Raw genomic sequence first — 13900 nt, forward strand, 5'->3', positions numbered from 1 at the left:
AAATTCTTTTACTTTCCTTGCTATGCTAGGTCACATCTTTCCTTAACCTGAAAGAACATTTCCTCTTTCAGATTTCTCTTTAGAAAGATAATCAGTGAAAGGTTGAACATTTGGAAAAGTCCATGACTAATGTTTCCACAATACTTGTAACTCACCAATGTGAAAACTAAATTCTATGAATGTTTGTGTGCATGAATTTGTGCATTTTGAAATATGGATAGAGGATCTAAGAAATGGATTTTATTTTAAGCATATTTATTTAGTTATCATTCCACTAGAAAAAGGAATAGGTACTCTTTAAATTCTGTTGTTTTTGTTGTTCACTCATTTCAGTCATGTCATGTCTGATTCTTCATGACTCCGTTTGGGGCATTTCTTAACAAAGATGCTGGAGTGGTTTACCATTAGCTTCTTCATTTTATTTATAGAGGAGAAACTGAGGCAAATAGGGTTAAGTGACTGAGGCCAGATTTGAACTTCTGACTTTAGGAGTTGGCATTCTATTTCTATATACTATGGTCTTAAATTCACTACTGATCCTCTGTATTTATATTATGGACAAGTTCCATTTCTCTTATGTCTGTTTATCCTAGTTGTATAGAATATTCACCTAAAATAGTATTACTTAATAGAGATGAGCTAAAGAAAACAATGCCAAAGAGAAATGGGTATAAAACACTGCCATTTTCTACTGCTAGGCAATCAGTAAGACAAGCCATCAAAACCCACAGATGATACAAGAATCTTTTTCTGGACAAATCTCGTATCTTTTACTCCTTGACCATATCAATCATTGTAGAAAGGATATTTTTCTATGGCTTTACTTTTTGGCCCATACTTCAGACTTTCTTGGAGTGAGGAACTCCCCTCCATTGAAAGATTATTAACAAATCATCTACACTTTAGAGTGTTGCTCAGAGCACTGAGAGATAAAATGTCTTGCCCATTGTCCCATAGCTAATATATATCAGAGGCATGACTTGAATCCAGGGTGTCCTGTCTCCAAGAACAGCTCCTTTCTTCTATAGGCTATCTACTGGAACTGTTAAAGAAGAGAAATACTGATTTGAGAGGTGCCAATGATGGATGACTCAGGCTAAAATCAGATATTAGAAGGATCCATACATCTAGATATTCTTAACATTTCCCAATAATTAAATCATTAAAATTCTTGTATAAATTGTTTTAAAATAAATCTCTGTGACTACAAATATGACTTTATAACTTATCATTTCACAAGGTTAGATTTTTCAAGCCCCAAATTCAAAGGGATAATAATTTCCTCTCAGGTCCTTTACCTTCGCTTAATGGTATTTTGTCATGTGAAAAATCATCTCATTCCAAACAGCCAGAATTTGGTCATGTTTGGTAGATGGACCTGCATTTCCCCCATTCATTTATCCTTTTTACAATGAAATAAAGTTATATAGCATAGTCACCAATCCAATTGATTAAGCTGAGTTTTTGTTCCCATGTTTGAGTAGAATGCTATTTATTTATGCAGAATCATCTCCTCATGGGGCTATCTTTTTCTTCAGGCCAGCATCTGAGATACTGTCCCTACTGTGCTTGCCCCTCATCACCACAAGCAGTTCTATTTATCTTACTTGGCAGTTAGGGCTATTTAAGGGGACAACCTTGCTATTCCCTCTGGCTCATCTCTCATTTCTTATTTTATAGAGTCATTGAATTGAAAGGGCCTTAGAGGCAATGCAATCCAAACTCTACCAGAGCAGAAATCCTTTCCACAAAATCCCTGACAAGGCAGGATATTTTGTTTGAAATTCTCCTTAATCATTAAAAAGGATGATCTGTTTGAAGATCTCTAATTCATATCAGCCTACTCTACTTTAGAACAATTGTAATGAGTAAATAAGATGTTGGTTCTTAATAATTTTTTGGAGGGTTCAACTTTTGTCTCATTGAAACTTTCTCCTAATGCTCTTGAGTTCTACTTTTTGAGATCAAGTCCAAAACTTCATCAAACCTTTGCTTCTGCAGGGTAAGTATTGCTGGTTCATTTCAATCCTGGAGTTGAGTCCAAGTGAGAGAACAGAACTACTGCCTTATAGTGTAACCTCCAAGAACATAGATAGATTGTGTCTTAAATCAAGTTTCTCTCTTTTTTCACACCCTAGCCTAGCACAATTCTTTATAAAATGTGCTTAATAAGTTTTTTCCTGAGAAATTTTGTCAATAAAAGATAGCTTATACTAAACTCCTGAGGAAATGTGGTTCTCCAGCCCCCACCCCCCACCTCCAAATTAGAAAAGAAATAATTCCTTCATGGAAAAACAACTGCTTTATTTCTCAATTGAAAGCTAGCTGGTTATAGTATGAACTGCTTATTGAATACATTGATCTTTTTAGCAAGGAGAAATTTACCACTCATGATATTCTAATAGGATGGAACTATTAGCAATTTCTTCCTATACATGGAAGTATTTCCTAAAGAGAATAGAATTGTTTTCAGTGAAAATCATGATTTTCTTGAAAATTTTATTTAATTAAGAATATTTTTCTATGGTTACATGATTTATGTTCTTTCCCTCCCCTCCTCCAAACCCCTCCCATAGATGGTGTGCAATTAAACTGGGTTTTACATGTGTCATTGATCAAGACCTATTTTCATATTATTAATATTTTTTTGGTATCATTTAAATGCAAAAACGTTAACTATGGGCTCCTTGAGAACAAAGAGTATGCTTTTTCTTTCTGTGTTTCTTTTCATTCTCAGCACTGAATACATATCTAGCATATAGAAGGTGCTTAATATATGCTGGTTGATTATGACAGTTGTTTTACTATACTGATGACAGAATTTTAAAATACTTACCCTTTCCAGGGTGAATGTTCTAACCACATATTCAGCAAGTGGTTCCATTTCCACACAAGTTACTTTAAAGTCACCATATACTTCAGTATCATCGGGCCAATACTTATAACACTTAACCTGAATGGCAAATGGAGAAAGCAAGTTAAAAGAATGAAAGAGAAGACACAAAGGATAATTTACATCAAAATGGGAAGCTTAAATACATCCAGGAACCTATGATCTTATGGCTCAGGTTCCATTTCTATCAAGTTTTAATAAAAGATGACTAATTAGAAGCCTACAGTCTTCTGAAATCAGCATCATCACATCATCAATAAAATGACAAACACCAGTTGCATATAAGACAGGGCAACTTACTAAAGCAACTGGCTGTTTTTTGACTATTGAAATGAATTCTATGAAATGTTTAGAAGTCAAAGAGGCATGTCTCCATTTACAGGACACAATATAAAAACTTTATAACTTTTGTTTTGTTCTTTTAAAATAAAAGTGTCAGCCAATATAATGTCATTCAGGTTTAAACCCCTATTTCTTATGCATTATTTCAAAATTCATGAGTGGCTTCTATGTTGAAAAAACCAATGATTCTTCTTATAGTCTTCATTTGCTTCACCTTCTCTGGAGCATTTAAGAGCAATGGCTACACCCCGCTTCCTCACCTTTAGAGATACCATATTCTTCTATTTCATCTCCATCTCTAACTGACTCTTTTCATTCTTCTTTGCTGGGTCTCCTACCTCTTCTCCACTTTGAAAATGGAATGTGCCCAAAGCATCTGTGGTCTATTTTTATTTTGTCTATGTTCATTCTCTTATTCTCACGCTCCTACATCCAGACATATTTCTAACTATAGTTTCCTCTGAACCTTCATCCGCAACAGAGCCAAAATAAATCTTTATTACCTTTGCCCCAAACCTACCTCTGAAAAATATTTCTGATTATAGCACCCTCATTACCTTAGTCTCTCATGTTTGAGATGTCTTTGATTTCCCTCTTCCTCACTTATCTTATGCAAATTCTACCTCAATAATATCTCTTTTAATGATCTTTCAGCTACCAACACTATACTTATAAAGGACTTTATAACCAACCACTTGAAATATTACAATAACCTCTAAACATTTCATCCTGTTTGTAGGCCATCTGGTCAGCATTGTAAACCATCTCGCATACCAGACTAATTATATTAGACAGTTCTACAAATCTGCAATGTCATTCTGCTGCTCAAAATCTTTCAATGTTTCCCACTTGCCTCCTGAGTAAAATCTGAATATCCATGGCATTGAAGGCTCTACGCCACCTCACTTTCCATCCATATTCAATACTAATCTGTTCCATATAATCAATCACCACTCAGAACCATCATTCCCTGTACATGATTTGTGCTTCCTTTTGCTCTGTCATTCCTTCTATAGTTCTATGTCCTCTTATAGACTCTGTCTGTTAAAATGCTTGAAAAAACCTCAATAAAAGATGACCTGCTGCATAAAGTCTTTCTTGTTTTAGTCTTCAAAATGTACTTAGGTTTCACTTTTTTTTATCTTACATATTATTTTATATGATTGTAACTTTGTTGTAGCAATCTTCTACTAATCTGTAAACACAATTGCTCCACATTACGTAATAAATATGTTGAGTTGTTAAGTAAAACAAATAAAAACAAGTTGCTTACTCGGCCAACTTCAACTAAGTTTGTAACCATTACAATACAGGCTGACTGTTCCTGCCAGATCATCCTCCAGAAATCATATACTGTCTCATGGACTGGACCTATAAAAGAAAGCAAATGAATAAAAGAATTGAAATAAAAAGCATTTATTAAGCCTTTACAGTGAGTTAATCGCTGTGTTAAGTTTTGGGAATATGGGGGGAAAAAAGTCCATCCTTTCAAGGGATCTACCTTAAAATGAAGGGGAGAGCATCAACATAAAATGGCTAAAAAACACACTACATAAACACAGATTTGATGGAAGACTGGCTTAGAAGAAATGGCACGAGCACCTAATGGGTAAAGGAAATAATTTCTAGAAGAAATAGTGTTTGAGTTGATTGAAAGAAGCCAGAAATTCTAAGAGGAAGACATTAGTAGGGAGAACATTCTAGATGTGGGGAAAGAGTTAGAGCAACACTAACAGACATGGAAGATGGAGCACCATGTATGAGTAACAGCAAGATGGCTAGTGTGTCTGGACCACAGAGAGCACAGAAGTCAGTAATGGGTAAAGAATGGAAATGTAGGAAGGTTGAGAAGAGTTTTAAATGCCAAAGAGAGGAGTCTATATTTGATAAAACTAATAAGGAGCCATCAGAATTTACAGAAAAGAGGTAGGATAACATAGGCTGACCTAGGAAGACTGGGTTAAAATTTGGCAGAGAGTTGAATTAGAAGGTTACTGCAATAATCCAAGCTCTGGAATAGCAAGTATGCTCATTATTCTTGTAGTTAATGACAAATTCAGATATGAAAAAAAAAAAGGAGAACCCCCCCTTCCCCCCATCAAAAGCAATCAGACATACAGAACAAATTGTCAAGAGATAGCATTTAAGTTCATTTTGGGTCAGCATTTGCTATTAAAAAACACCAATATGGAGCATACTGCTATGTTTATCTGCCTGTTCTTTATATACCCATCAATATCATTGTTTTCTGTGGTACTTTTATCTATTTTTGCATTAGGTCCAGCCGTTTTAAAATCATCATGAAAAATGTGAACCTTCCACTGACAATGAACAAAACAGCCCATAATGCTAATTGAATAAATGCCCATTATTTAGAAACAATGCCCATTTGGTGGCTAATGAAGATGCACTCTTGCTGATAAATTTTCAATCCCTGCAAATGTATTGCTATGATGTACTGCACTTAAAACAGTAAAACTTGAATGCTGTTCATCATTGTCGACCTTTCCAACTTTAAAATGATGCACAATTAAACTAAATTACTCCTGAAGATATGTGGAAATACTTAGAATATGACCTCTGACAAAACAGTAAACATTAGATTAGAGCCACCTGCTTCTATTTTCCATAAGACAGATGTGCAGTTGTTGTTTTTTTTCCTCTTCAGATAGTCAATGATCAACTTGGATAGAAAATTTAAAATCCTCTCTGCCTCCCTCCCAGACACTTTTGTTCTCCTTTGTGCTGCAACAGCAAGATTTCTCTGCTGTTCCCTTCCTCTCTAGTAGGATATATCTTGTCAAAGCTCCCTCAGGCCCTTTGTCTGTCTCCAGTCTTGCCTTGTCTAGAAATGGGAAGAAAAAAGTTTAATATCCCATTATAACAGAATTGGTCATGGGCCACTAAAATTGCCTACTGACAAACTGTGCTTCTAGGAGCCAGTCACCTCATTCAGGATGAGGCCGAATTTTAGTTCTCCTTCACTTAGGGGATCAGTAATTCTTTTCCACTGACTTTCTTGGCTAAGTGCTCTGTGATGCCAGAACACTGAGGACTAAATCATCAATATGACAAGTTACTCAGCATTCGATAGCTCTAATACACTAACACAAGCTTTTACTTATATATGTTCTACTTGGATGGAGGATCTAACATTGCAACTATACAAGTGAAAAAAGAGGAGGTGTTATTTTGTGTTACATTGAACATTTGGTGCTTTCCTTTACTATCTTGCCGTTCTAATATAATTAAGGCCATAAAGATTTAACTTACCTTGGGTTGCAATGTAATGGCTTGGCCTCTGGTATCCCTAAAATAGTAAAGTAAAGAGATTATCATTGTGTAATGTTGCCAAAAATAAAAGAATGAAGGCATAAGATGGTATAGAAAATCCTATATTAAGGTTAAATTATAAAATGCCAAGAAATGAGTAGTGAACTTCTATGGTTCACCTCTCAAACTACAGATGAATTTTATCTGAAAAGAAAATATAAACATCTCATTAGAATAATAAAATAGTCACTGTTCGCTATTTTATGACTCCAGTACACTTCATTTTATTTCTTTAAAAAAGTCCTTTTATTGTGGACGTTATGTTCCATTAAAGAGTTTTATGCCTTCCCATTGGTCTATGGTCATACACATCCAACGATAATGGCGTACAAGATCTAGGTTCTTATTTTATTAGCCCAAAATACATCACAGTGAATTACAAATGGACAAAGACATATTAGAACCATAAAATAATAACTGAACATTCCAATGTTAGAGCTGGACAATGCATGTGTGCATAGAATTATCATCCTGATATGTTTCAAAACGACCATTTTCTATGAATGTGATCAAGATTTTATGAACTGTCTGTGCATGTTTACTTCATACACACACAATTATAAACATGCACACATATGTAAGATTTTTTAAAGCAAACAACCCTCAACAAAAACTTTCATTTTTAAAAATGTGTATACACACAATCTTGAGTAAAACATCTGTTTTTTTCAAAAACATATTGCAGTGTTAAAAGATAGTTTGCTAACAGGTCTGACATAGGACAGATCCTTGAAGACAAATTCAAAATTCACTTAATTATCATTAAGTGTGGTGGTGGTGGTAAGGTTTGAATTTGTTGTGTTTGAAGCACAGAAGCCTGATTATGTGTTAACATTATATGAGAGGGTATCACTTTTTTATGTCTAGGTGTGAAGAACTCAATGTAGCTGATCATGTGTAAAATGGCAAAGGCTAAGTTTCCACTAAAACTCTTTGGGAAGATCTCTGGTTTCGAAAACTTAATGGACAACAACATAGATAAGGAAGAACAGTCAATATTTTCCTTTTTTAAAAAGCTTTTTTTTGTCAGGAGTGATCTTATCATCATAATTCTGCTTCTTGTAGTTGGACTTCTTATAATGAATTAAAAAAAGAAAATAAATATGTATGTGATCTCTGGAATTTTATAATGGAATGACTGTAGAGTTCAATATTTGATATCAATTTTATCTGAGTGGAATTCTAACTTCAGAATGCTATCATTATGACACATCTAACTTATAATATATTCTTATGGGATAACTGTAGAAAATAATATTATAATAAAGTTTTAGTATATAAATTATGAGAAAAGATTAATGAGATAAAAATACTAAATAGGGAAAAGATATTAAAAATTACTAATTGAAACTCTTTAAAATATTTTATTGTGGAAAAAATCTTTTGATAGCAAAATAAATGTACCATAGTGGGGACTGTGATTATGTTAAAATATCAAATAAGCCTGGAATACTTTGAAGAAAAGCAAATGTGTAATTCACATTGTATTTATGAAATTCAACCTTATTATTATTTAGCAATAGGTAGTAATAATTGTAATAAACTAGAAAAACTCTGTTCAAGCAAGTAAATGAATAGATTTGACAAAAGAAGTGTAAAAATAATTCTAATGCGTGAATTTTTTGAATAGTTCTTTCATGGTCATTGAAATTAGCATGCTCATCTTCAGCTGTGATGTTTTATGTTCAATTGTTTAATAAACATACATATATTTATATATATAATTTATAAATTGGGCAAACATTCATTTCAAAAGATTATCATTCTATCCCACATTTTAAATTAATTTATTGTTTAAAATCCTATCATTTTTACAACAAGATTGCAATAATTCAATTTTCTTTTCCTTTCAAAATAACTTATAGAAAGTTTTAAAAGATCATTTGCATGTATACTCACTAATAGCTATAATTCTGTAAAACCAGAAGACAATAAGACAACCTATGCCACACCTAATTGATCAGAATGCTTTAAATACATTTTGAACACCTGGTTTAACTTAATTTGATTGTCAGAAATGTTACTTTTCCAAAAACCACCACCACACTCCATAAACGAATTGTCCCACCCATTTTGTAAAGCAGAAAACAGAATGTGAAACAGAGTTTCAGCATTACTACTACACATCATACCATCCAGCTTCTCACATAGTTTGGGGAAAGGGACAGAAAAAAAAAGTTAGAAACAAAAACCATTAAGAAATAAAACTCAAATACTTGATGAATTGCAAAGGTGAAACATTTTTACCTTTTTACCCCCCACTAGATACAGCCAGGAAGGGGAAGGGCTAAACTACCTTTTCTTACACAAGGAACAGAAGTCACAGACAAAAAAGAAAGAACAGATATATATTTTTATCATATGATGTTAATTGGGGGAAGCATGCAGAGATAAACTAGTAATAGGCATTAGTAAGAACTGTAATTAAGAGTAGATAAAGTCAATATTTAAATAGGGTGCTGTTATTTACATATAGTGGTACTTACATCCCTGTACAGCCAAATCTACAGCCCAAACCAAAGTCAGGTGTGAAAGAAAGCACAACAACGTCAGTGAGTACTAGGACGTAGAACAAGGAAAAGTGTACAGTTTGTTCTTTATTTTTTAAAAGCTATCAATCAATTTATAGGTAGAACATGCAAAAAGATTCATATACAGAAGTCAACAAAGTTGAAATAAGCACAACAAATTAAAGACTTACATCAATATAGTTGGCATTAATATAATCAGAAGAAGGATCATCCTCGACGGGCTGCAAAATGACTCTGGAGTGGTCATCTGCACATTTAAAAAATATAGGTAAATTATAGGTAAAAATATAAGTAAATTTATAGTCTCCTAAGACTACATGTACTGAAAAGTCATCAATGTGAAATGACACAGTGAAGAAAAAAGAAGCACACACAAGAGACTCCTTTGGAAGTCAGTTTCCTTGATAAATATTTTGCTGGATGGAATCATAAGCCTTTTACTGAGGTAGGCTGGTATAATGATAAGCACACGGAATTAAAGAGTCAAATGGCTTGGATTTACTACATATTAATGATTTGAACATATTAAATTCACTTAACCACTATATATCTTGGTTTTTTTTTCTCCTAGAAAATGAGGGAAATGATAATCTACTGCTTTATAGATTTGTAATAAGTATTAAGTGAGATAAAATATGTAAAATCCATATAAATATGGGCTTTTGGTTGTGTTGAGTCCCAAAAGTCTTATTGCTGGTTTTAAAGCTTTAAGACTTTTGAGACACCATGTAAATAGAAATTACCAGTTATGCATCTTAGGTGGTATGGTTGATAGTGTTGTAACTGGAGTCAGGAAACCCTGAATCTGAATCCTGTCATAGATATTAACTAGGTATGTGACCTGGGAGAAGTCATTTAAATCAAGTCAGCCCCAGTTCCCTTATTTATAAATGGGAAAAAATATTAGCACCCAAATGCATGCAGCAGTTGTCAAGATTGAATCAAATTATACACGAAATGTATTGCAAATCTTAAATCTCAATATAGATATTAGCTACAATTGTCATCACCAGAGCTTTGTCAATGTAGCCATGCACTTTAGTGATGTGCATCCTTCCATCCTTTGCTAGCTTCTTTTCAAATTTGCTTAGGAAGTAGGTAAGCCAAAAGTCAGGAACATCTGAGTTTAAATATGACCTCCAATACTCACTAGCTGTATCACTCTGGGCAAGTCACTTAACCCTTGTTTGCCTTAATCCATTGAATAAGGAAATGACAAATCACTCCAGTATCTTTGCCAAGAAAACCCCAAATGGGGTCACAAAAAGTCAGACAGGACTAACAACAGTAAATGTGCCTAAATATAATGTAATTTAATATAAGGTCTATACTTAATCTGAACTGGAGGAGAAAAAAATGAGATACCAGGATGTGCACATTAATGTCAATTTTCTAGATTCAGTAATTAAACCTATTATAGCATGAATTAATTTTTCTTAGAGGCAGTTAGCATTTAGGAACTCACTAAATTCATAAAACTAGAGTTGCATCAATTTCCATGTTGATGCTATAGATACTTGTGGAAAACTGAATGTAGGATCTTCACTGTAAATATGCAAGGGACATGAAAAGAGAAACTAATTCTGAACCTCATCTAACTATTATAAACTGAAAATCCTGAAGTTTCTTTTTTAAAATGAGAAAAAGGAAGTTTATGGTCAATGAACATTATGTAGCATATCTGTTTTGGCTACTTTTCCACTGCCTCTGTGGTTTCATATGCTAATCACTGTATTATACTTCCCACATTTAAAGCCAAGATTGTCTATGAACTTCCCACTAAACTCAAGAGCCAAGATTAGGAGAAAGTTCCTGGTATTAATCACCATAAGACAATTATAATTCAAACATTTAGACTTCTGATTGCAAAAGGCATTTGGGAAGTACAATACTCCCTCCTTGAATATGTTCACTGAGCAATACTATAATTTATGTAATCTATAAGTGATGTTTTTTTTATTACCCTGACATTCTTAGCTGTTTAATAACACCTCCATGCATTTATGGGAAAACATGAAATCAAACAGCAGGCAGGCTATCTCCACTGGATGAGGAATCTGAGTCAATTTAATTAATGAGGATGATGACAATCATAGAGACACAGCCAATACATAATGTAGTTTGAAATTAAATGGCTGACTTTCTAAACAGATGTGCTACCCTCTGAGATCATCTTAAACCTCACATGGAGGAAAGGCAATTAACAAAATCTGAGCTCCACATGAAATACATGTTCAGTGAAAAGGGTATGGAAACTTACACGCTATGATGTTTCCATATCGGTTCTTTGTTCTATTTTGATCTTTTTTAGCCACATCCCAAGATGCTGACTGTCCCTCAAAGAAACTCTAGGAAAAAAAAAAGAAAACATAGTTAGGAACCCATTCAGCTATCTAAATTAAGATCATGCTGTATATATATATATATATATATATATATATATATATATATATATATAATATTATACTGAAGATATATATATCTTATATATATACTGTATATTAAAAAGCAAAATTGCTAAAGAAAAAAACCTGAAAAACAGTAAATGGCTTTGAGTTTTCAGACTTCATTTCCTACCTCTAGCAATGAAGATGATACTATTTGTATGGATGAGCTATAAAGAACTGATAAGAAACACCTTTGCAATTGAAACTTCATGATAGAGAAGGAAAGAAAGAACTATACAGAGACGTTTAAACAGAATAGCATTAGGTTTGAAAGTTATCAAAAAAGAAAAATATTTTAAAAATAGCTATGAAAATAATGTGTTTCCTTGCTAAATAATTGGAAAAATACAGTGTTAGACTTTTCCCCTTAATTTTTTTTAAAACCCTTCCTTTCCGTCTTGGAGTCTTGACTCCAAGGCAGAAGAGTGGTAAGGGCTAGGCAATGGGGGTCAAGTGACTTGCCCAGGGTCACACAGCTGGGAAGTATCTGAGGTCAGATTTGAACCTAGGACCTCCAGCCTCTAGGCCTGGCTCTCAATCCACTGAGCCACCCAGCTGCCAACCCTTAATTCTTTTTTAAAAGAATCAATAAGTCAAATTACATGCTCACATCCCAATTGTGTATGTACTTATTTGTACTTGAGTCTGTATAAATACACACTATATCCCCTCTCCAGGAAAAAAAATCTTTGAAGCTTATGAAAAGAGAGCTCTATCAATAATAATAACAACAACAATAATAATAACAATGATAGTACTTAAATAGTGCTTACTATGTGGCACTGTGTTAAGCACCTTAAAATTATTATTTCTTTTGAGCCACATAACAATTGTGAGAGGAAAGTGCTATTACAGCTGAGGAAATTGAGGTCAAGAGAGATCAAGTGACTTGCCGAAGACACAAAGTAAGTATCCAAAGCAAAATCTGAACTCAGATCTTCTGGACATCAGACCCATAGCTCTAGCTACTGTGCTAACTAGCTGCCTTCCAACTGTGATCTTAAAAAAAAAGGCACAAAAAATGTCAGTTATCTTAGAATTGGAAAGTTTATATATTAGTTTATTCACCAAGTTTAGCAATTTAAAAGATATGCAGGTTTTCTATTTTCAGGAAAAGATAAGCTTCACTTAACACTGCAAATGGGGTTTTTGAAGTTGGGTATTCATAGTAATCTACACAAAATAAGCATGAGCTATTTAATGAAACAGTTTACCTCTGTACACTTAGTTGGCTACTATAACTTATTCCTTCTGGCACCTAAGAAATCAGCACATAAAATGGATTTTTTAAAAAGATCTTGACAATGTGAGATGCATTTATGACTTTTTTTCCTTATTAACCTATATAGTAGCTTAGCTTCATTTGAAAGATGGAGGAGTTTTTCTTCTTAATTGGGCATTACCTAGACTATTGAAGAATGTCAAGCTTTTTCAAGCTCACCATATGGAGAGGACCTGGCTCTATCACTGAAATTATCTTCTAAGTATTTGAAATCTTAATATTCTTCTAATTTGGAAGATACCTATAAGGGAGAAAGGAGTAAGACTCTCTCACATCCTGTTCTGTTTTTTTTTTTTCACACCTTAGGAAACAAACACACAAGGTGGAATTTGGAATAAAAAATGCATAGGTTTGAATCTTAGCTCCTTTCCTTAAGCCTCACTTTCTTTACTACCAAATGAGGGATAACAATACCAGACTTGCCACAGAGGTTTGTTAAAAAGATCATATAATAAAATATTTTTGTGAAATATGCTATTCATTTAAATGATGATAGTAATAATAATAAGTTGGTTATGGATGAACGAGTTGCCAATGCAAATAAAGTACTTGGGATAGCTTGTTTTATTGTAAAAAGCAGTGAGCCTTGGATCAACAGACAACTGGTTTTGAATTTCTGCTCTGAAATGTTCTAGCTACATGATCCTGAAAAAGTCACCTCATTTCCAAGTTTCACTTTTCACTTTTCTAAATGGGGGTATTCCTGCTTATGCTATACATGCTGTTAGGGAAAAAGATTTAAAATCTTAAGGATGTGGCAAGTGTGTGTAATTATTATTCATTCAACCAGCTTATTCTGATTCTCCTCAGGAAGGTTGAAGAAAAGTAAACCTATTTTAAATCATTAAGCATGCAAGCATTTATTCAGTGCATCCTATGTACCAGGCACTGTGCTAAACACCGGATATAAAAGAGAAATGCAAAAATAGATTCTGCCATGAAGAAGCTCACATTTGAATGGGTAAAACAGTATGCATAAAACTCTGTTACTGGAAAGATATATATACAAGGAAAATTGGAGTTAATCTCAGAGAGAAGGCACCAGTATTAAGGGAGATTAGGAAAAAAGACT

The 13900-nt window shown here is 33.6% G+C and overlaps 1 protein-coding gene across 4 annotated transcripts in view; it reads right to left on the minus strand.

Moving 5' to 3' along the window:
* The window catches only part of PTPRK (protein tyrosine phosphatase receptor type K), a 734435-nt gene that overhangs the window by 42872 nt on the left and 677663 nt on the right, over window positions 1-13900 (minus strand). For all 4 annotated transcript variants that reach the window (XM_007484536.3, XM_056818748.1, XM_007484539.3 and 1 more), the window contains 5 exons: window positions 11360-11447; window positions 9270-9346; window positions 6509-6545; window positions 4509-4606; window positions 2837-2953 (listed from right to left, as the gene is read on the minus strand). In XM_007484536.3, the coding sequence (XP_007484598.1) occupies window positions 2837-2953; window positions 4509-4606; window positions 6509-6545; window positions 9270-9346; window positions 11360-11447 (417 nt within the window). The remainder of the gene's footprint in view (window positions 1-2836; window positions 2954-4508; window positions 4607-6508; window positions 6546-9269; window positions 9347-11359; window positions 11448-13900) is intronic.

Source organism: Monodelphis domestica, chromosome 2 (genome assembly GCF_027887165.1).
Source record: "Monodelphis domestica isolate mMonDom1 chromosome 2, mMonDom1.pri, whole genome shotgun sequence".
NCBI classification, from domain to species: Eukaryota; Metazoa; Chordata; class Mammalia; order Didelphimorphia; family Didelphidae; genus Monodelphis; species Monodelphis domestica.